The sequence below is a fragment of the Geotrypetes seraphini genome, chromosome 9 (assembly GCF_902459505.1).
Source record: "Geotrypetes seraphini chromosome 9, aGeoSer1.1, whole genome shotgun sequence".
Taxonomy (NCBI): domain Eukaryota; kingdom Metazoa; phylum Chordata; class Amphibia; order Gymnophiona; family Dermophiidae; genus Geotrypetes; species Geotrypetes seraphini.
Genome location: NC_047092.1, coordinates 180936501 through 180960874, shown reverse-complemented (window position 1 = coordinate 180960874; position 24374 = coordinate 180936501). Strand labels below are relative to the sequence as shown.

At 42.1% G+C, this 24374-nt stretch overlaps 1 protein-coding gene across 3 annotated transcripts in view; it reads right to left on the bottom strand.

The window, feature by feature from the left end:
- The window catches only part of LOC117366792 (probable cation-transporting ATPase 13A4), a 104701-nt gene that overhangs the window by 67422 nt on the left and 12905 nt on the right, over positions 1 to 24374 (bottom strand). For all 3 annotated transcript variants that reach the window (XM_033958674.1, XM_033958676.1, XM_033958675.1), the window contains exons 2-4: positions 12528 to 12701; positions 6491 to 6637; positions 3331 to 3401 (exon numbers count right to left, since the gene is read on the bottom strand). In XM_033958674.1, the coding sequence (XP_033814565.1) occupies positions 3331 to 3401; positions 6491 to 6637; positions 12528 to 12701 (392 nt within the window). The remainder of the gene's footprint in view (positions 1 to 3330; positions 3402 to 6490; positions 6638 to 12527; positions 12702 to 24374) is intronic.

Genomic DNA, 24374 nt, shown 5'->3' with positions numbered 1-24374 from the left:
AAGAAAATAAGGAGCAATGTGATCCAATTTTATCAAACTAAAAATCAATCGTAGTGTGGAGTTCTGAATTAACCGCAGTTTCTGAAAAACCTTTGGTAGATTGGCGAAATAGACTATATCGCAGTAGTCCAAAACTGACAAAACTGACGACTGCACCAATAATTGAAAAGCGTAGTCATGATAAAATAATACAGAGAAATCCTTTTTTGCTGCAGCATCCACTTGTGCTCGTATAGCAAGGGAGGGGGGGCGGTCGGTCCACCCCGGATGCCGTCTTGCTAAGGGCGCGGCACCCTCCTCCTCCCCCTCTCGGCCCCCCCCCCCTTGCTCCTCTCCTTGCGGCGTGCGCACACCCCTTGCCTTCCCCCGTACCTTTTTTACTCCCCCAAGCAGGAGATTCCTGCCCGTGTCGGCATCGGCGTGCCCTCTGACGTCACTTCCGGGAACTGAGCCTAGGAAGTGACGTTAATGGGCGAGCCGACGCCGACGTGGGCATGCTGCTCACACCGTAGAAAGTTAAAAAGGTATGGCGAAAGGGAACGCGACATGCACATGGAAGGGGGGGGAGTGCGGAGAAGAGGGCGGGGGAGGGGCACCACTTACTACGTCACTGCATTCATGAAGGGAAAAGAAAGGCAGTTCATAGCATACTTCGAATAGGAGAAAAGTGTGTGTAAGTGGGGGAGAAATCTCAACTCGTTTCTCATTGACTAACTAAAGCCTATGTTCTCTATGGCTCCTCCAGATGTTCTCTCTCTCTCTGTACTAGATTGCACTCTTCCCTTAGTAACTTTTTTCCATTGATGAGGTGGGATTTATCATTAGGATAGTTTATAGTTTATAGTTTATTCAATTTTTGATTAAACGCTTTTTCGTTTCTTCAAAGCGTTGTACAGAATATAAAATAACTTTACAGTAACAAAAAAGTAAATAAAACATTTAATACAAACTTTCTATGATCGACATGACTGACGGAAGAACGTACTAGGTAATTATAAGCAGGCATGCAATAGACACAAATGGTAAAGGGGGTAAGAAATACAATTGATAAAGTAAATGTAAGAAACATTTAAGGTAAACACAAAAGGAATTAGGGAAATGGGTATGAATTAAAAACAAATATTATTTATTTAATCTCTAAAATGAGCCTCTTTTTTTTTTTTTTTTTCAGTTAAAAGCGTCGTTAAAAAGGAAACATTTTAAGTTGCTTTTAAATTTTTTTAAGTTTTTTTCCATTTTTAAATATAGTGGAAGAGTGTTCCAGATTGTAGGGGCTGTAACTGAAAAAATTGAGGTACGGCGTGTGCCAATATTTTTTAGGGAAGGATACAATTGATGTCACTAGAACCATCACCCTAGATGCCATTAAATTTGGGTTTATTTATTTATTCAAATTTCCTTACCATTCTCCCAGGGGAGTTCAGAATGGCTTATGTTCATTTGTTCAAGTACTCAAGCAATCGATCTAATGTACCTGGGACAATGGGGGGATTAAGTGACTTGCCCAGGGTCACCTGAAGCAGCGTGGGTTTGAACCTACAACCTCAGGGTGCCAAGGCCTTCGCTTTAACCACCGCGCCACACTTGTGGCATCTGAACCGGGCCATCTCTCACGGGAACGAAGCTAACCGGTGGAATCTCCGTCACAGGCAATTTTAAGAGCCGCAAAAGCAAAACTGGAGCGAGTTACTTTTGATGCCTTTAGGACACAAACGTCCCAACACAAACAGCCAAATTCGGGCCGCCTGGACATTTTATGTGGCCCGCGGTGACTGTGCCGCGTCCAAGCGCCTGAGAGAACAAAACAGGGGAGAAACAAAACCACAGATAAAATGCAAGAAAACAAGGATGGAATTGTCCAAGGATGAATGATGTGCACTAAAATAGGTCTGTAGGTGTAAAGATCTTTATTCATCCAATATTGTCAACCAATGATAATCAAGGTTTGTTTCTATAAATTACGTTTGATTAGATCTATATCCAAATTCCTTGAATCCAAATCCCGTAATATCTTAATTCATTCTCTTGTAATAGCAAAATTAGACTATTGTAACGCCAACTGCAAATAGTTCAAAATACTGCTATTAAATTAATCCATGATGCCAAAAAATTTGATCATGTAACTCCTCTTTTTATCGAATCACATTGGCTCCCTATTTGCCAGCGCATAGAATTTAAGGTCTTGTTACTTATATTTAAAAATTTGATATTCAATCAACCCCAATGCATTTCTAAAATGTTAATTCCCTATAGTTCTACACGCACACTTAGATCGTCTTCCCAAAACCTATTGGTTGTTCCCTCTTTAAAAATAATAGGCACTCGAAGATTAGATATGTTTTCTGTAGTTGGCCCCCAATGGTGGAATTCATTGCCCCAATACATTAAAATTGAAAAAGACATTTTATCTTTTAAGAAATCCCTGAAAACATTTCTTTTTAAACAGGCTTTTAATATCTAAAATTTATTTTATTTTATTAATTTTGTTTTTAAAATCCCTTTATTTCCCAAAGTTTTTTCCCTTAAATGTATTTCTCAATATAATAGATGTAACTTTATCCCCCCTTCCCTCCCAATTGTTGTTGGTCATGTTGGATTTCTATTGTTTATATATATTGTATGTATTTTAACTCAATTGTATTTTATTATTATGTACATCGCTTTGTATAAAGATATAGCGATTCATCAAATATTTAATAAACCTTGAAACCTTGTCTCTGATCTCTGTATTTCCTCTAAATATCTACTTATTATATTTCGCCGAATGTCCAGCACTCTTGATTGTAAACCGCCTAGAAGTCGCAAGATTGTGGCGGTATAGAAGAATAAAGTTATTATTATTATTATTACACCTACAGACGAGTTTATGGACACTATTTTAGTGCACATCATTCATCCTTGGACAATTCCATCCTTGTTTTCTTGTATCCAAGCGCCTGACCATGCAGCCCCTGTCCAGTGGTACTCCAAGCATCTGAACGCACTTCACCAGACCCAGCGGTGCTCCAAGCGCCTCACTGCACTGCCTCAGACCCCCATGTGCAGGCAGAAGGACCCAGTCCCATGTGTAAAATGCCAGGGCACTACCTGACCGTGCTATTTTCAGAACATGATTAATGCACGAGGATGGCGTGTGATATGGTGTCACTTAATAAAAAATCTGGCCCCTTATCTGATCAAGTTTGTCACCCCTGCTTTAGGACATAAATTGAAAGGAAGCTCTGGCATGAGGGGCCATAGGGTGAATATTGGCCCAAATGTGTTGTCCGCGTATACTATGATCATGAGAAAAAAATGATAAAAAGTTTAAAAAAAAAAAGAAAGCCTCACCCAATTTTCTTGAACTGGCTGCTCGTATGGTCCCAAACGTACCGGATTTTCTGCACACGAATGTACTTCACCTGCAAAATAACCACAGCGTCATCACACTGGAGCAGCATCGAACACGCTCACCGTGAAGAAAAGGGAGCAGAAAGACGATGTATGTTTAGCGATTCGCTCCGAACAATATTTTGTTGTGTTGTGAACTCCTGAAACCACAAATTAATATTTCTCTTCTATAACTATCGGACTGTATTTAAATCGATTACAATGGGGACCTTTTATTAAAATGCGCTAGGCACTTAAGGCTAAATTCTATAGATGGTGCTGGAAAAAAGCGCTTTAAGTTAGACACTTTGGGCCAGATTCTGTAAATAGCGCCTACATTGATCGCTGCCTAAAAAAAAAAAAAAAAAAGGCGCCGACCGCATATCAATCACATTTAGGCACCATTTAAAGAATCGCACCAACGGTACCGATCATACAAGTTTATTAACTTTTAATATACCGACCACCAACAGGTATCTGGCCGGTTAACAATAAAATAATAAAATATATTTTTTTTTAAAAAAAAAAAAGGAAAAATAATGAATATTTAAAAATAATGAAGGTGAACATCAAAGACATTAACTGGACAGACTTGAAAGTGAGGGTAAAAAGGGGAAAAGGAGGGGAAAAGTTACATATTTTGAGAGGAGAAGGAGATAGTGGGAGTGGGGTAAAACATATTGGGTGGGGTCGCTTTTTTAAAGCGGTTGGTTGAGTAGAAGAAGAACAGAAAAGAGATAGAGAGAGAAAAGAAAAAAAAAGAAAAAAAAGAGATCTAAACACAAGTAAAGGCGTCACGAAATAAGAAACTTAGGCATCTGTAATGTGGGCCAGGGTTTCACATTGCAGACGCCTACGCTCTTTTGAGAATCATGCCTAACCGTGCCTAAGGTCAGCTCCGCCCCCTAACCACACCTACTTTCTCCGTAGGTGCCATAAGGTGGCTTCCTGTAGATGCAATTATGATGCCTACCTTGGTAGGCGCCTACTTTTTAAATGACTTTTTAATTAGGTTTTAAACAGCAAGTCAATTACCGTGTTGATTAAAACAAATTAAAACAATTAAATAAGGCAATTGTACGGTTGCTATAAACGCTTGGGGGGAGGGTTTTTAAAAAAAATTCTGAATAACCTCTACGTTTTAAAATATTTCCTTTGCTAATTAGATAGATCTTGGATCCATTACTTCATTTGTGGACAGTTTAATAATATTTTTTTCTGGTCGGGTTATCCGACGGGTAGTTTTTTTCTTTTTTGGGGATTGTCATTATTTTTTTTTTGTTTCTATATATCTCTATGAATTGGTGATATGTTAAAAGGATGTTGTGGTCTATAATTTTTTTAGAATAAATAAACCCACTTTTTACAGAACCGTAGCATGGATTTTAGCGCCGACCGCTCATAGAATTCCTATGAGCGTCTGAAATGTTACCGCTGCAGCCAGCGCTAAAAACCATGCTATAGTTTTGTAAAAGGAGGGGGGGTTAAATACAAATACACATACATCTTTCCGACTCTCCAGCTCCATAGAAACCCTGCTCTCTGCTGCCCCAAATCTCTCCTGCCTGCCGCCCCGATGCTCTGCCCCAATCTCTCCTGCTCGTCCCCGGTTTTCTCCTGCCTGCCGCCCTGAATCTCTCCTGCCCTTCCCTGCACTGCGATCCCGTGGTTTTAACCTGCGGGTTTAAGCGAGTTAAAACCACGGGCTCGCTGGGCTAAAAAGTTTTTTTTTTAAGTCGCGGCTCGGACGGGTCTAGACGGATGCGCAGACCATCTACAGATGGTCTGCGCATGCGTTGGGATCGCACACCAGCGATCCGTGCCGGCAGATGGGGGCGTTCCTCCGAGCGCCCCCATCTGCTTATTCAACTTTGATGAATTCATCGGACCTGCCCAGATCGGGAATGGGTCGGTCCCGATCGGGCAGGTTTGTGAATCTAGCTCAAAGTTAGGACAGCCTTTTTTCTATCCTAAGTTTGTGGCTTTTTTTTTTTTTTATCTAAAGCTTAGTGTGTGCTAACAGAATTAGCACACGATATATGCTAAGAAGCCCATAAGCATAAAATGTGCTTCATAGCTTTTAGCCCACTCTAATTCTGTTAGTGCATGCCAGGTTGTAGTATAAAGGCCTCTTTATATGGTCACTTAGCAGCTAGTCAGTGGACTGAAAATTGGCATAAATGAGCTACATTTCTGCTCTGCCCGTACACCACCTACAAACTTGCCACTGAATATCTCTGGGTGGCCCTGTGCAAGTGATTTAAATGGTCAGGAGTCTCCCTGGCTACTTAAATCACTCTGAATAACAACCCCTAGACTTCTGTGACCGTACGAGGTGGTGCTGAAAAGTTCTCAACCCAACCAACCAACTTCCTAAATTCTGAGGGTTATTTTGCCACTGGAGCTGAAAAGAATGTGATCTTATTTCGTGAAGCGTCAATTTGCAGAAATGAAATTCTATGTTTCGACATTGTTTCAGTGACATGCATCCAGCCTACCCAACCATACATGCTCCATAAAATAATCATTTAATTTAAATCAGGGGTGTCCAACTTGCGGCCCTGTGAAGTATTTTGTGCGGTCCCGGTCGAGGCAGTGTTTTCCTCTGCTGCCCCTGGGTGTTTACTGTCTTGCCGGCTCCCTCCTCTGTCTTGCTGCAGCATTTGCGTGTTTGTGCAGCCCCAGAAACATCTTTTTTCGGCCAATGCGGCCCAGAGAAGTCAAAAGGTTGGACACCTCTGATTTAAATGGTCCTTTATCTTAGAAATTTCTGGGCCAGAAACACAGAGTCCTGCCCGGTTGTGTGCTTAGACTCTATCTACTCACGCCAGCCCATTTTAACCATCCCAGTCATTGAAGCCCTTCCCAGCCCGTCCTCAACTGAATGTCCAAGTCTGCCCAGTACTGGCCTTAGGTCCTTCAATATATACCCATTATTTTCTCTTCTTGGTTGAGCTGAGAACTCGTAAAACTGTTCTATGGTCTCAAAGATCAGTTCTAGAAATGTATGATATTCCCCAAATTTTTGATTTTTTTTTTTTTGGTGGAGGGAGGGGGGATGATAAACTTGGATTCATGGGATACTGGAAAGCTCTGGTGCAGAAAATGAAAGTCAACTTACTTTTAAGCCTGGTTTGGCCGTTGCTTTGTGAATGAGGAAACTTTCATCGGTAATGATGGACTCCACGGGTGTTCCTTTCAAGGACTTCGCCAAAGATGACAGCTGTATCCAGCGCACCTTTTTCCTGGTGTATTTTTTTGCTCCATCCTTGAATGCAGAAATTTAAAAAAACACAAAGCTCAGTAGTTGAAAGATGATAGTACAAACATCCCATGCTTTCATGTTTTGACTTTTCAAAGAGAGTTTGGTTTGCCACATATTAGAAAGTCAAATATGCAACATAAGATCCAAATTTGCATGGGCTTTTTTCATGTGTTAAAGCTATTTTCACCACAGCCAGAATATAGCCTACTAAGGGCCATGCACTAATGTTTGAAATTTACGTAGATCACAGTCAGGAGTTGCCACTGTGTGTGTGAACTAGAGGTCTGCACAGGAATGGGGGTCGCGGGAATCCCCCCTAACCCAAGCGACTCCCACGGGGACCCCCCTCTAGCCAACGGGACTCCCACGGGGATGGAAGGCTTTGGAAGCAGGGTTCGTCTATATAATATAATGGACACGTCAGCTTTAGTAAAAGAGGGGGGTTTATAAGTTAATTACCTGAACAGAAAACAAAAAAAGGGTTCCACCAAAGAGATTCCGCAAGGAAAACAGCAGCGCAAACACAAAAGAAACTGTGGAATTGATGATCCTGTCAGAAGTAATTGCTGCTTTCTATGGGGACGGGCAGGATCCTGATGGGGCGGGTGGGGACAGAGAGGATCCTGGCGGGGACAGGCGGGGACAGAGAGGATCCTGATGGGGGCGGGCGGGGACAGAGAGGATCCTGATGGGGGCGGGGACAGAGATGATCCTGGCAGGGACGGGTGGGATTTCTGTCCCCCTGCAACTCTCTAGTGTGAACGTCAGTAGTGAATGTTCTCGTGCTAATAGTGAGTACAGTTTTTTTGAATGCAGAGAATCTTGCTACAATTCTGTGTTTTGCTATAAGTATTACACTTCTCCCTCCGTATTCACGGTTTCAGCATTCGCGGTTTTGATTATTCACAGTTTTTAGCTTGCTGGCTCCTCCCCCCAAATTACATCAGCTTGCATAGAGAAATCGCTGATTCCCAGCACTTTCTTCACCGTGGTTTTGCCTCTCCTTCAGGAACAGGCCAGGTGTCCCGCCATGTTATTCGCAGTTTCATCATATTCGCAATGGTTTTTAATAGAAAACAGCGAATAACATATGAAAAGGTTATTTGCGGTTTTTTGGTATTTGCGGTTCTGTTAATCCCCTATCACAGCGAATACGGAAGGAGAAGTGTATATAAATTTTTTTATGCAGAGCTGCTGCAGAAAAAGACCGTGATGCAGCGCTAAGAGCCTGTTTATCGCAAAATACTGGCAATGTCGGCAGGAAAGAAGCGGTGTGAAGAGGAGGAAGACATTTGGATGAACAAGAACGCCTCTGAAGTTATAAAATTCTTATGAAAATCATCAAGATTTCCTTTTAAGTGTTTTGTTTGCTATCAACTACTTTCTTCCATGTGGTGCGTAAGATATTGCTCCGAGGAGATGCAAGAGCCTCTACTAAAGTATATTTTGAACATTAAAGAATTATACTTTGGATTTAGAATATTTAAGAGACACTTTTGGAAAATACTGATTTATTTATACATTGTGATATTACTGAAAAGTGAGAGCTTCTTCATTTGGGGAGGATTTTATGCTGGTGATTGGAGCAAGAGCTGGTTTTGCTATTACCTATTTCACCTATCAAGGCATTAACTCCGATTCAGAGGCTTTTCACACCCCCTTTAGTAAATTAAATTAAAGTGCGTTTTGCCACTAGTTCTCCTGGTGGGATTTTTTTTTTTTTTTTTTTTCATTTTGATATGGTCATGCTAGAGAATGACATGGTGACAAAATTCAACACCCTCTCCGTCCCCGTGGATAACTGCGGGGAACCATCCCATGTCATTCTTTAGTGTCTAACTCAACCTCGGTCCTTCCACACCCGCATTCTTCAATGTTTGAGGGTCAGCGGTTGGGCCCATTCATACTCTGATTCTTCCCGCTCTCCTTAACAAATGACATGGGGATAGTTTCCCGTGGTTATCTGCGGCAACGGGAACCGTGATGAATTGTGTCACCATGTCATTGGTCATGCATTAAAGTTGCCATTAGCACACAGCTATTAAAAAGAATTATCACATGAGCACTTATCGGCATCTATTTTGTAGGTGGCATGGGCTCACACGGTAACTCCTGCACTGACCAGCTGGTGTGTGATTTGATTTTCAAAATTTAAATAAAACTTTAGGAGTGTGGTCTTCAGCTTGAGGAGTGACCTAGTTTTACAATATTTGGATGCTATTGACATCAGAGGCGAGGTGTAAGATTGGTTTCGAGGTTTTCTTATGTCCCATACCTATCAAGTTCGTTTTAATAAAGTAAGACCTCTCCGACACCTGGAGTAATCCATCTGGCGTTCCGCAAGGCTCACCGTTATCTCCACTGCTCTTTAATGTTTCTATGTCATCATTAGGTGCGCAATTATCTCAGCTGGGGATAAAGTTATTTAGTTACGCAGATGATTTTACGATCATTATTCCATTTGCTACCTCTCTTTCTGAAATTATTCCTAAGGCAACAGAAGTATTGGTTTTGATGGAGCAATGGATGATTGAGTGCAAACTGAAGCTTAATTCAGAAAAAACGAAATTTTTTTGTAGCTTCACCTCATCCGTTTGATACTAAAACAACATCATTGGTATATAAGAAATAAATTACATTACATTACATTACATTGTATATCAATAAAATTAACTATCCCATTCAATCTACTATTAAGGTTCTGGGTATTATACTGGATCAGGGTTTGACAATGAAGGACCAAGTGGACTCTTTGGTTAGAAAGGGTTTCTTCACTCTTTGGAAGCTTCGGTCCATTAGGGCGTATTTTGATACTTCTTCATTTAGAGTTTTGGTGCAACATCTCATATTGAGTCAACTTGACTACTGCAATGTTGCCTATTCAGCAACACTTGCGAATAGTGCAAAATGCAGCGGTCAGGTTGATTTTCGGGTTGAAGAAATGTAACATCTTCTTATCGAGTGCTGCCCTGGCTGCCGATGGAGGCGCGTGTGAAGTTTTAAGTTTGGTGGTTTTTGTTGTAAGGTTTTATTTGGTCTAGCTCCTAAATACATAACTGAGCTTTTCTTTTTTGCAACCAATAAACCTAAGAGAAACCCTCGCTAAAAGGCATTTCCCACACAGGAAAGCTAGGGACCTCCCTCCACTTCAAAATCACTGAGCTCTGGAACAACCTTACCTCCCCTCTTCGGAACTTGAACTCTCTCCAAGTTTTCCGCAAACATCTGAAAACCTGGCTTTTCTCAAAAAATGTAAGTCTCCCTTCAACTTAGGAATCAAGGAAACTCTTATATCTTGGCATCCCAAGTCCTCTAAATTTTCTTCACACTTCTACCTCTAACCCTCTGTTGTAGTTCCTTCCTATTTCTCCTACTGTAAACCGCGTCGAGCTCTACGAACGTGGAGATGATGTGATATACAAACCTAAGGATTAGATTAGATTAGATTAGAAGGTCACATCTGCATTTTGTTTCTCCGCCTGTTAGAGGATGTAAACTTAAAAACGTCATCAACATCTTTTCTCATATCAGGCAGCAACATGGGGCAAGGATTTAGAACAACTGCTTCTGCTTACTGATATTTACGAGGAGTTTAGAAAACATCTAAAAACATATCCGTTCTCGAAATATTTAGGTAGATGATTTGTAAGAATTTTATTATGCATGACTCCGATTTTTTAGGGTATTAGCTATTGGTTATAACATATTAATTCTTTTACTATTATTGTAAACCGCATAGAACTTTACGGCTTTGCGGTATATAAATTGTTATTATTATTAGTGGTAGAGCTGCTGCCTTTCCACCCAGAGGTTGTGGGATCAAATCCCAGGGCTATTCCGTGTGACCCTGGACAAGTCACTTCATCCTCCATTGTCCCAGGTACAAAAGTTCCCCTGAGTTTTTGTTTTAACTCATCAGCGATCATTATTATTCATGATATCAACCTTTCACTATTTAAGCCTGATTGAGTACACGTGCTGGCCTGTTTGTCCTTTGATAGAGACCGTGAGTATACTTTCTTTGCGCTTGGTTTAATTTAGTAGGGTTGTTTTTTTGTTGTTTTTTTTAAATCAAAAAGGCTCTTGGAACTTTGGAACCTTATTAATCTGATTTGATTTCAAATATTTTTATTGAGTTTTCAATAACACAACAAAATACCATAAAGGAAAACAAATGATAAAAATGCAGCAATTAACAAATGAACTGTAAGGTTCAACTGAACCATTCAGAATTCCAAGAAAATGACATACAAATCATCTCATAGAGAAACATAGGGAAAAACCGAAGAGTCCAGACGGACCATCAGAAAACCTGAGGAGGAGGCAAAGACAGAAGAAAGAGGGGAGGAAAAAAGAGGGAAGAAAGCGAAAGAGGCAAAGAGAAGAGTGAGAGAGTGGAGAATGTAGGACAGACATCCCAGCCCCCCTGCGGGGAGATAGAGAGAGAAATAAAATATAGGCAGAATCAGAAAAGAAACAGGGGAAGACAACGGTTAAGGAGAAAAGTGTTGGATAGGTTCCCAAATTTTGGAAATGGGCAGAGATCTGTTAGAAAATTCTGCCGCTTTCATCTCATACAAATGGATCATAAGAACAGTGTTCCACCAGAAAACAACATTAAGTAAGTCGGCAGACTTCCGGAACCTTATTAATCTAGTTTGGACATGTCCTTGGTTTTTGGTTTTTAATTTTTGGACCTTATTGCATGTTTGGATTAAGCTGTTCCTATGTTTCTAATCCAAGCAAGGTAAGCCATTCTTTACAGACTTTGATATCTTTTTATTAAATTCTGATTGTATTTTTAATTATAGTGATTGAATTTGCAAACATGTTTTGTTTTATTGTCACCGTTAAATGCCCCCAAGGCAGCCTTGTTTGGCGAAACGCGTCAGGCACTGTTGCTAGGAGCACCTGGAATAAATCTGATATTATCTCCAGACTGTCTACCGACTTTGTTCCACGTTGGATTCTCTGGGCGATCGCTTGCCTTGTTGCTTTCTCGCGTCTAACGGACTAGCACCGAAACGCCTACTCTCTGCTTCCCAGACACACCTCTTTCAAAAGAAAATATTTTTGCGCTCCTTTAGCGCACGCTGATTTGAAACTTTCTGCAGGATGTCCGAGCGCATCCTGCAGTAAGCCAATTTAAGATGGAAGTACACACATTAGCGATTACTGCAGATTAGTAAAAGGGCTCGATAGGTCTCTAACATTGAGCTAGATCCACTAACCTGACTTCCAGGGCCGATTCCAGCGAGCCCGACGAATTCCCGAAATAATAATGAGGGTGATCGGAGGAATGCCCCCCTCCGACCGCATGGATCGGTAGTGTGCGATCCCAACGCATGCGCAAACCATCTGTAGATGGTCTGCACATGCGTCTAAGACCCATCTGTACTGCGCCTTTTTTTTTTTTTTTTTTTTTACTTTACTTTAACCCAGCGAGGATATGGTTTTAACCTGCTTAAACCTGAAGGTTAAAACCATGGGCTCGCTGTGCGGGGAAAGGCAGGAGAGATTCGGGGGAGAGCAGGGCGGCAATGGAGCTGGAGAGTTGGAAAGGAAGTTTGCGACTGGTCCCCAGCAGTCGCTTCTTGGGTTGATCAGCTGGCCCAGTTGGTTTACAAGATTTCATTGGTGAATTGGATCCCTGCCTACTTTGCATGCTGTTCCCCTCATTTACATGCGCGGATCGGAAGCGGATCGCAGGAAAGGTTAGTGAATCGGGTCGGAGGGAAATCAGGTCATATAGGGGTCGCAAACCAATCGGTACACGTTCAGTTTGCTTAATGAATCTATGCCATTGGCCAGGAACCAATCAGACCTCCTAGCTAACACAACCTGAGACATAGAGTAACAAGAAGTAAAAAAAAACCCCAAAAAACATACGTACTGTTTCTCGAAGCAATATGGCATTTGCCTTTTTCAAGGAACATGGTGAACAGTTAGCCCACACACTCCACTCCGGCTTCCAATAAAAGAGAAGCAGGAGAATCCCCCCAGACAAGATGTAGCCAGCAATGCATAATCCAATCCAAGCGGCATTCATCCGGTAGCCATATATCTCCTGCAAGCCAGACAAGAAAAAGAAACATCAACATTTCTATCCAAAACTATGCAAAGCAAAGTATCCACACACACACCCTTTTTTTTTTTTTTTTTTACTAAGTCAAGGTAGAGGTTTCTACCACAGCCCAGAACGCTAAATGCTCCGACGCTCATAAGCGTCGGAGCATTTAGCGCTCCGGGCTGTGATAAAATCCTCTATCGCAGTTTAGTAAAAAGGGGGAGGGAGTTAGTGTGTACTAAATTAATTAACGCATGTTAACCTACAAATTATCATGCGTTAAGATGATTAAAACACAATAGCCTATGAATTAATGCACATCACATTTTTCAAAAATGAAAACAAGCACGTGAAACAATCTGAAAAGCGTAAAAAAAAAAAAAAGAGGAAGGAGGCCAAATGAACCAAAAGCAACATTTTTTCTTTCCCAGATCCCTATTATCGATCTTGGTTTCATAGAAACCAAGGCCAAGAAATAAGCTGAATGCGATACCTTTATATTTGGGAATTGGTGTTGGAATTGGGTTCTTGCTAGTCAACCAGGGCTTAGCTTTATCTGTCGTCTCATGGTTGTCACCTGTGTGATCTCAAAGGATCTTCATTTTGAACCAACTCCCAAGAAGAGGAGAGTCCTGGGAGTGGTGGAAAAGAGACGCCCAGTGTATAAAATTTTCCAACAGGTGACCGTAGGATTTATGGGCTGTTTTGCTCATTTCATTTGTTCTGTGGATTATACCAGGATTAAATGCAGTGAGAAGAGACGCCTAGTGTATAAAATTTTCCAACAGGTGACTGTAGGATTTATGGGCTGTTTTGCTCTTTTCATTTGTTCTGTGGATTATGCAAGGATTAAGCGCAGAGTATGTCAGATGAAACACATATTTCCTAGTAAAAAAAAATAAAAAGACTTGGTGAACCACCATCGCATTGTTTGGCAATAACTTTGTGTCAACTGGCAGATGCAAGAGGACATTCCAGTAGCCTCATGCCTTGATAGACTGACTTTCCTCCCTACAACAGGAAAGGACCCAGAGGATTTTTCCCCCCTAACTTTTTAGAAGATCTGTTAGTTATGAACTTGCCACCCGCGTTCGTGTCGCCTCTCTCTGTCGTCATTTCAAGGCCCCTGCACCTAGGGAGTGACGTCAGAGGATAGCCGACACGACATGGGCAGCAAGTTTGCGTTGTTGCTCTCACCTGGAAAATTAAAAAGGTACGGGGGAAGGGAAGGGGGTGAACAGTGGCGGAGTCGGGAAGGAGTGGGGGGATGGAGAAGAGGGTGGGGGAGGAGTGCCACTTGCTCTCGCTATACCACTGCGTTAGTGATCTGCAGTCTGCCATTAAAATCATCCATCACATCTGGAGATCAGTGGCCCAGAAATTCTAGATCAGTAAGCCTGATATCAATGCCAGGAAAAGAGTGAGCAGAAACTATTACAAAGAATCAAATTACAGAACACATAGACAAACCTGATTTAATGGGACAGAGTCGGCATGGATTTAGCCGAGGGAAGTCTTGCCTCACCAATCTGCTTCATTTCTTTGAAGGTATGAATAAACATGTGGATAAAGAAGAGGCAGTTGATGTAGTTTATTTAGATTTTCAGAGAGCTTTTGACAAAGTTCCTCATGAGAAAATTGGATTAGGAATTGGTTATTAGACAGAAAACAGAGGGTAGGGCTAGATGGCTATTTTTCTCAATGGAGGAGGGTGAATAGTGGAGTGCCACAGGGATCTGGGACCGATGCTATTTAACTTATCAGTTGGAGTGTAGAATCAGGTGAAAAATAATGTCGATCATCAAAGCACCTGCCAGGGTTTCATGGAACAGAACCACAGATTTATTTGGATCCTGAATGCTAGCACAGGGTGAACGAAGGATGTTTCTCTACCACATTCAACACTTTCTTAAAATCTCAACCTTTGACAAATAAAAACTTTATGTGCACAGTGCAGGCTGCAGTCGATTAGCTGAAATACTTTTGGCCAATGTTAGTGGAATAAACTGACCTGTTTTTGGAAACAAAGGGAGTCAAGCCACTGCTTATCAGATATTTGCACGAAGGGTTTGTAGATTTTCCACATGTGTAAATTAAGGTGGCATGGGAGTGAAAGAGATTTGAAGAAAACATATAGCAAATGGTTTCTCTAGTGTGAGCAGCGCTTCTGGCTAGCTGTGTGGCACCATTTACACAAGATAAGATGCTTTGGTAAACTTGTATTGTAACCGCAGATTTTGAAGAATGGATCCAGGCCACTCAGGAAAGACAGACAGACAGACAGAAAAGTCAGAAAGAGACAGAAAGAGAGAAAGTCAGGAAGTCAAGTCAGTCACAAAGACAGTCAGAAAGACAGTCAAACAGAAAGACAGACAGTCAGAAAGAGACAGAAAGTCATAAAGTCAGGAAGTCAAGTCAGTCACAAAGACAGTCAAACAGAAAGACAGACAGTCAGAAAGAGACAGAAGGACAGTCGGAAAGACAGTCTTCATTCTTAATCCTGGTGCATGTTTCCCAGTTTACGAGCTGACAAGGGATGCATATGCATGCTATCTCTCAAGAATCAATTTATAACAAGCACTAAAATAATTCAAACAGAAGTCCAACTAAACAAACTTGAGATTTCAGCTTCCAGACAAAGCTCTTCTCTAAGATGTCAACACCTAGACTGAGCCACCTTCATTTTCTTAATCCTTTTTATATTATTTCTTCAGGTATGTTGCCATCACGTAAAAAAAGAAAACTAGCAAAATGTGGCATATCTAGTCCATAGTACTTAGAATGCAAGATACCGGATCTAAAAAGGCCACAACAGACACAGTGGAGAGCTCCTCTCTATAAGAGGCCAAGCAAAAGGGTTAGGTCAGAGGTAGTCAGCTCCGATCTTGGACGCTCACACACGTGTCTAATATATTGTATAGTATTAAGAACATATGAATAGCTTTACTGGGTGAAACCAAAGCCCAGTAGCCCATTCTCGTGGTGGCCAATCCAGGTCCCTAGTACCTGGTCAAACCCAAGGAGTAACAACATTCCATTATCTCAGAGTAAGCAAGATTCCGGAACCCCAAAGAGTGCAACATTCCATGCGGAATCCCTCAAAGAGTAGCAACATTCCATGCTACCGATCCAGGGCAAGCAGTGGCTTCCCCCTCGTTTAAAGTGGAATGAGGAGTGGCCTAGTGGTTAGACCCCCCCCCTTGCCTCAGCTCCCTGAGGTTGTGGGTTCAACCCCCATGCTACTCCTTGTTACTCTGGGCAAATCACCTAATACTCTGTTGCTCTAGGTACCATAGTTAGACTGTGAGCCTGCTGGAGGTAAACTGCTTTGAATAGAAGTGGTATAAGAAAATAAATATGGCAGATTTACATGGCATGGCTGCTACCCTGGAGAGAAGAGCTATTCCTGCTTGGAGAAAGGTCACTAAAGATACCACATGAACCAGTCCCTTGATTCAGTGGCAGTGCTGTAGAAAGATCTAGCTTCAATTCCCAGTGTAAGTCTTCTGTTCTCCCAAGCTGGTCATGGCCTGAAGATGCTACGGAGGTTGTACTCACTGCCAGTGAAGTAGAATTGGTTGGTTAACAGCATTACCAGGTGACTTGGTTTTAAAGTCCATGAGTTACATCCATTGTTATATAAATTACTATGTAGCTTTATGCACTGTGGTGATTGTTTCAGAGAGAGACAGAGAATAAATCTGACTCAAAGGATTCAAGTTTCAAGTTTAATATTTATTTGATTAATCGCCTTGTCAGTATTCAAGGCGATTTACACATGGATAAAAGTTACAGAATAAAAAGAATTTTAAAACAATTAAAAACTGACTAGACACAGACGATAACTAGACAAACTGGAAACAAGAGGAAGGTAGGGGTAGAAGTTACAATGTAATTGAGCAGAGTGGGAAGCCAAAAATGGAAAACACAAAAGGATGGGATGAAAAATAGTTGAATGTGTGGAGAAAAGACAGTTAGGTCCAAAATTTTGTTGAATATTCACAAGACAATCTGGAAAATACATTTGCAAACTCTTTCCTGGCACTTTTTTCATATTCTGTTCTTCTGGGGAAGACAATTAAAGGTTGCATGATGATGGCCCAGGATTCAGCACTGGGGGAAAAAAAAGGGGCCTTAAGCAACCTGGGCCAATCAAAGCCTTAGGCCCTTCCCGGTGCATCCCATGATGCACTGGGAAGGTGAAGGCCCGGTTAGAGCTTTCTTAGAATGAAGACTGGGTATATAAAGCCAGGTATTAGATTAGATTAGAGGCAGGCCTGCCTGCCAGAGCAGGGTAGGTGTCCCACCAGCCGAACTTCCTGAATAAGGTGTGTGTGTGGGGGGAGGGGGGGTTGTCAGGGGCATGGGGAGAGTTGTTGGGGGGGATTGGCCAACAGCAGAAGAGAAGGGGAATCCCTCCTGCCCTGTGAGGGTTAGAGTCAAGGAACTGTGTGAGCATGACAGGAGAGAGTGGGCATCTCTCCTGCTGATCTTCAATTTGGGGTTTGTTTTTTTATTTTAATTTGCCGGGGGGGGGGGGGGGGAGGGCTGAGCTGTCAAACCTTACTTTCCTGTCAGTGCCTAAGCCAATCAGTGCTCAGGCGCTGATCAGAAAGTAAGGCTACGACAGCTCAGACCTGTCGGCAAATTTTGGCCGCATAAGTGGCACGACGAGGTTAGGGAATCGCTCGGCAATGATAGAGAATCGCTCCGAGTGCTCATTGTAATATTAATGACCTCGTTGTACTACATTTGCATGGTGGCATCGGATACTGCTAGGAAACTCAGAAAATACCACGGTAAGCCATTTTGATAATCCGCCGCTAAAATGCAAGTTTCAAGTTTAATAAAATTTTGATAAAATCACAATTTCAAAATTCAAAGCGATGTCCAGTAAAATATGGGAATGATAAGTAAAACAATTACTAATATAGACAAAAAAGACTTACATGACCGATTGGATACAAAAGGATGTAGGGGGAAGTACAATTTTGATAGAGACATTTAGGGCTCCTTTTACAAAGGTGCGTTAGGGCCTTAAAGCGTGGAATAGTGTGCGCTAAAATGCCACGCACACTAGCCGCTACCGCCTCCTCTTGAGCAGGCGGTAGTTTTTCGGGTAGCGCACACTATAGCGCACATTAATCCGCTATAACACTAGTGTACCTTTGTAAAAGGAGCCCTTAAAAGGTTAACACAGGACAGGAAAAAGAAGATATTAAAGCCTCTTAGAAATTTTAACTAAATTAAACCTTAAGTTTATATACCGCATCATGTCCACGGATGTTGCGAAGCTCGGCACGGTTTACAAGAACTTAAAATATAGGAAGAGAAGGAAAAAAAAAAGGTTTACATGAACTTATATATAGGAGAGAAGAGTAAGGGGGGATAGAATTACATTTTAGTGAAAAGCCAGGTTTTCAGTTGCTTGCGGAATAATTGGAGGGAGCCCAGGTTCCGCAGCGGGCTAGTAAGGTCGTTCCAAAGACCTGTGATTCTGAAGAGAAGGGATTTTCCCAGTTTGCCTGCATAGCGAATACCGTGTAGAGAGGGGAAGGATAGTTTATACCTTTGGGCGGGTCTGGTAGAGTCAGGACTCGAGGAGTTATAAGATAGTGGGATTAAGGGAGGAAGGATGCCGTGAATGATCTTAAAAGCCAGGCAGGAGCATTTAACCATCGAAGGCATCTTTAAATAAAAAGGTTTTTAATAATCCTTTGAATTTGTCGAATGACTTTTCTTCCCTCAGTTGTTTCGGGAGGGAATTCCAACTTTGTAGTGCTACAACTGAAAAGATAGTATCCCTTCGGGTATTAATGCATCTTAAGGATCTTAATGCTCTTGACGGGGCATAGGGGATAAGCATTCTCTACAGGAATAGGGGAAATTTACACATTGATACTTTATGAGTCAGTAAGCATATTTTAAATGTCTTTCTATGGTTTATTGGTAACCAGTGAGCTTAAGAACATAAGAACCTAAAAATTGCTGCTGCTGGGTCAGACCAGTGGTTCATCATGTCCAGCAGTCCACTCACACGGCAGCCCCCAGGTCAAAGACCAGCGCCCTAACTGAGACCAGCCCTATCTACGTACATTCCGGTTCAGCAGGAACTTGTCTAACTTTGTCTTGAATCCCTGGAGGGTGTTTTCCCCTATAACAGACTCCGGAAGAGCGTTCCAGTTTTCTACCACTCTCTGGGTGAAGAAGAACTTCCTTACGTTCGTATGGAATCTATCCCCTTTTAACTTTAGAGAGTGCCCTCTCGTTCTCCCTACCTTGCTTTAGAAAGGGTGTAGCAAATTTTCTGGATTTGGTGATGATCTTTATTGCGGTGTTTTGAATGATTTGCAACCGTCTTAGTTCCTTAAGTGAAGCCCCCTTCTAGAGGGAATTGCAATAGTCTATTTTGGATATTACCAGGGAGTTCTGGAACCGGTTTAGCTTGCTTGTTAAAGGCACATTTTAGTTTTGAGAATCTTCCCCTGGGTGATTAATCCCTGGGCAGGGTAGAAGTGGGTTGGAGGGTGATACCAAAGCTTCTAGGGGGGGGGACTTCATTCACTGTTCACTCTAGGTTTTTTCTGGCTCAGCCCATTGTATGTTTGTCATTTTCAAACATCTCCCAAACAACTCTGTCTAGGACAGTTCATATGAGGCAAAACCCAAATATCCGTTACGACTTATGATGGAAGGGGTGTAATTAATTCTGTTCCTGGATTAGCATCTTAATCCTGTCCTGGACGTCTTTCAATTGTAAGAGAGTAACCCAAACCAAAAATGCAATAAAGATAAACTGCAGAGGTTCTCAAGGAAGAGTTTTGAAAATACTTCCTTCTTTCTATGAAGACAGAAAGCAGTTTGCACTAGCTTGGCAGACACACATCACAAAGGGCATTTTGATTTTCTGCAAGATTAAGATTCAAAGATGATCTTTTTTGTCACTTATTTAGCATTTCAGACTTGAACACTTTGCAGTAGATTATCCTAAAACAAATCGATAGCGCTTATTTCCAAAGCGGATGGATGTCTCAAAATGGCCCCCCCAAAAAAGTGCATCTACCAAAAATGTCCAAATCGCAATTTTCGAAAGACAGAATTTGGGCATTTCACACTGCAGTTCATTCAAATAAGAAAGCAGTGTGTTAAGACGTGTGTTTTGGGGGGGGGTCCTAGGGTTGGCCCAAAATCAAGGATGTCTTTCGATGATAATGAAAGATGACAAAACATCCAAGGCAAACATTTTTATCTAGACCCATTTCAATTATGTCCAGGGTAGAACAAGAAGCCCTGATTGTGCGGTTGACCACTGGCTGGATGAAGGCATGACCCCTACTTAATCTCCTGGTGGTTACTGACCCCCCTCCCACCCCCCTAAAATGAAAGTGGATACCAGACACTACAGTACGACAGCTTCAGGTCTTATGGCCATTCCTAACAGAGCAGCAAGAAAGTGTAAGGAATGGCTCAGTGGTCAGTGCAATGGACTTTGGACAGTGGGACCCAAGTGTAACACTTACTTTAACTCTTTTACCTACTTTGCCTGAATATATAAGACACCTATAAGTGGGATGACTATTGTCATGGTATACCTTTAGGTACACTAGGTTTATGTGTGTTCCTGGAGAGCTCACATAATATCAGGAGCTGGTAAGGCTCTCACCCATCCACCACTCCCCCTCTCCAACCCTTCCACACCTTCATTTTCATCCCATCTTCACAAAATATTTGACACAGAATTAGTGGAAAATAATTAATTAGAGGCCGCAGCCCGGTTTATTGGAATAACATAACAACTAAACAACCTCATAACAATCCGAGCTACCATTAAAACATTATTTTAACCTTTTAATTCCCAAATTTTCCCTGCCATCCTCAGCTAGGACCTGGGGTGTGGCATGACCTCCATGCCCCTTAACATTACCATTCCCGACGCTCGCTCCCCCGAGCTCACGTCCTCTTACCGCTCATCACCAGATGAGCCCCCTCCCCCCCCCAAAAAAAAAATGCTTGGTAACTCGGGACATAGCCACTGCAACATCTCCAAGCCTCAGCACCAACCAAACCACCCATGAAAGGGAGGGAGAGAAAGCTGCCTTCTGGAAGTCAGGAACCCTGACTTCCCCAATGGTCCTGGATTAAATCCTCCCTCCCCCCCCTCCAGAACCTTCCAGGCCAACCAAGCATCTTGATTGGCCAGGGCAGGAAAGAGACCCCTCCCCTTCCTTCACCTTTTTACCTAGTCTATCTGCCTAGTCCCGATGGGCTACTATGGGCCTACCAGCCTCGTATTAAACTTTACCAATCGAGACGAGCTCTCACACTTACACATAACAAATACCCCCCTGTTACATAACTGTGGTGCATTTTTTAGCGCCCTCCGTGGTGGTAACAGCTCCGATGCTCACAGAATTCCTATGAGTGTTGGAACTGTTAGCGTTGCATCTGATGCTAAAAATCACACTATGCTTTTGGAAGAGGGGGGAAATAATGCAATAAAAGTGGGATTTGTACCAGGATCCTGTTGTGTACAGCTCACTGCACTAACCATTAGGCTGCCTATCTGCTCTGAATAGACGTTTTTGTACAAATAGTGCCAGACGATTTTGTGGGGGGGGAGGGGAGAGTTTGCATTCATAGATTGGATGTTTCTATTTGGAAAATGGCTGTTCAGTTTGGGTGTTTTCAGCACAAGAATATCTTTAGCCCATATTTTCATACAGGGAATCTTGATGTTTCCCCCCTTTTTGGGGGGGAGGGGCTATCAGTAGGACTTCCCACGTCTGATTTGTACTTTCTTCTGAAAATGTCAGACCCATATGGATTCCTGAACTAGAAGTTGATAACTTGTGTAGGGTCATAGGACTGGCATGTGCCCTCAACCAAAGCAAAATGTGAATTAGAGAATGACACGGGGACAAATTTTTCACCATCCCTGTGGGGACTCATTTTCCCATCCTGGCGAGTGCTTTTCCCGTCCCTGCCCCATTCCTGTAAGCTCCATCCTCATCTGCACAAACTTCAGACACTTTAAAATCATAAGTGTTTGAAGTGTGTACGGTTAAGGCAGAATAGAAACATAGACAAATGACGGCAGAAAAGGGCCATAGCCCATCAAGTCTGCCCACACCCCTCTAACTTTGCCCTCTTAGATATCCCATAGCCCATCAAGTCTGTCAACTCTGATGACCCTCCCCCAAATTTACCCTCTTAGAGATCCCACATGTGCATCCCATTTATTCTTAAAATCTGGCAAGCTGCCGGCCTCGATCACCTGCACTGGGAGTTCATTCCAATGATCAACCACTCTTTCGGTGAAGAAATACTTCCTGGTGTCGCCATGAAATTCCCCGCCCCCGATTTTTAGCGGGTGTCCTCTTGTGGCCGAGGGACCTTTAAGAAAGAAAATATTATCTTCTTCCTCGATACGACCAGTGATATATTTAAACTATTCATCGTTTGCCTAAAATTATTACAGGATATATTTGGAGAGAATGTACATATAGAGTTTTACATAGGGCATTTTTTTCACAAGTACAAGCATTTCATGCAGGATTAGTTAATTCTTCTATTTGTATCAAATGTGAGAAGGATTCCAATGCTTTGTCTCATGCATTTTGGATATATTAAAATATATTTTGGAGGAATGATAAAATGTTTATACAAATGTTTTATTGTGAATTTGATTGTAAAGAATGACTTTTTGTATCATATTGTTGTATATTTGTTTGATTCCTTCAATAAAATGTTATAACATAAACGTCTCAATCATGTCTCCCCTCTCCCTGCGATCTTTGAGAGAGTACAGCCAAAATTTAGTCAGCCTCTCCTCGTACGAGAGATCCTTGAGCCCCGAGACCATCCTGGTGGCCATTCGTTGAATCAACTCAACTCTCAGCACATCTTTTCGGAGCAGCGGCAAAACTCATGATGACAGGACAGAGAAATTGAGTTCCAGCGTGGATGGGGACAAATTTGTCCCCGTGCCATTCTCTAATTTGAACCCAGGCTACTTGATTTCTTTGTAAATTATTCCGACTGGTAGCATCATTCTAGACACAAAACCCACTGGCCACCCATTTAAAAAGGGACCGAGAGAGCCAAAGAAATAACACATCACATGTACCTCCCTGTTCATTCTGCCAACATCTTGAAGGATGAAATGGCAGCTGAGGACAAGCACACAGCCGGCTTCTTCCCGGGGCTTTGACGGTTCTCTCCAGCATAAAAATTAATAAGTCAAAAATAAAAGCCTTTGTGAGCCGAGGTAACGCCTACATGGAAGTTGGCCAACAAACTAATATTATAAGCAAACTTTCTCCCAATCTTTTGTTTTCTTAAGGGACAACCCAGAAGTCTAACACACAAACATTCCTTAGCATTCGAGGACTGGCTTCTTCCTTTGTGGGGTTCATAGTACAGTTACAGGTCCTACTCCCCTTCCAAGCCTTGGAAATGCCTTTAAGAGAGCAGCTCCTGAGGTGCTGAACTTCTAACAGCTTCCGACAAGATTCAATTTTGATAAAACAGTGCGGTAGCCATGCTAGTGCATTTAAAAAAAAATTTTTTTTAATCTTTATTGATTTTTCACTCTTCAATAGTGCAATACATAAAAATATAACATATATAATAAGTCAATATAAGCATATTTAACTTTCAAATACACATAACCAACCATTTTCTCGCACCCACCCACCCGATAATAAAAACACAAAAGCATATATTTCCCCAATAACCTTACCCTAATCAGTTATTCATATCCTTCCATCCTCCAACCCATCCCATGTGTAAATATTTAAAGATCAAATTATGACAGAAATCCCCCCCTCCCTTGGATGTGTACCAAAATAAACAAAAATGTTAATAAGTAGGGGAAAAATGATGCCTTTTTATTGGACTACCAATACATTTGGGGGGTAATTCTACAGCTAGGACCCTTGGTAGGAACCTATGCTAAAATGGAACCTATGTTCCCTTATAGAAGTAAGTATAATTTGGAAACAGTGCTCCTAACAGTTATCCCTGCCAAAAAGCCAGCATAAACATAGGCAGGAACATGAGTAACTGGCATAATGCTGCTTTACAGAGCAATGGTCAGACCACACTTGGAATACTGTGACCAACACTGGTCTCCCTACCTAAAGAAGGATATAACCCTACTAGAGAGGGTGCAGAGACGAGCCACAAAACTAATAGAAGGTATGAAGAATTTGAGTTACGAAGAACGCCTCGAAAAACTGGGATTGTTTACCCTCCAGAAGAGAAGGCTGCGAAGGGATATAAGAACATAAGAATGGCTTCGCCGGATCAGACTCTAGGTCCATCCAGTCCGGCGACCCGCACCCGCGGAGGCCAAGCCAGGTGTTCCCTGCTGAGAAACCTTGTTTACTCGTATCCCCCAATGTGATTTGCAAGAAGGTGTGCATCCAACTTGCTCTTGAATCCCAGAATGCTGGTCTCCATCACGACCTCCTCAGGGAGAGCGTTCCAAGCGTCCACCACTCGTTGTGCGAAACAGAACTTCCTGATATTTGTCCTGGGCCTGGTGCCCCTTAGTTTCAGTCCATGACCTCTTGTCTGAGTCACATTTGACAATGTGAATAACGATGTTTCTTGCTCTATTTTGTCAAATCCTTTTAGTATTTTAAAAGTCTCTATCATGTCTCCTCGCAG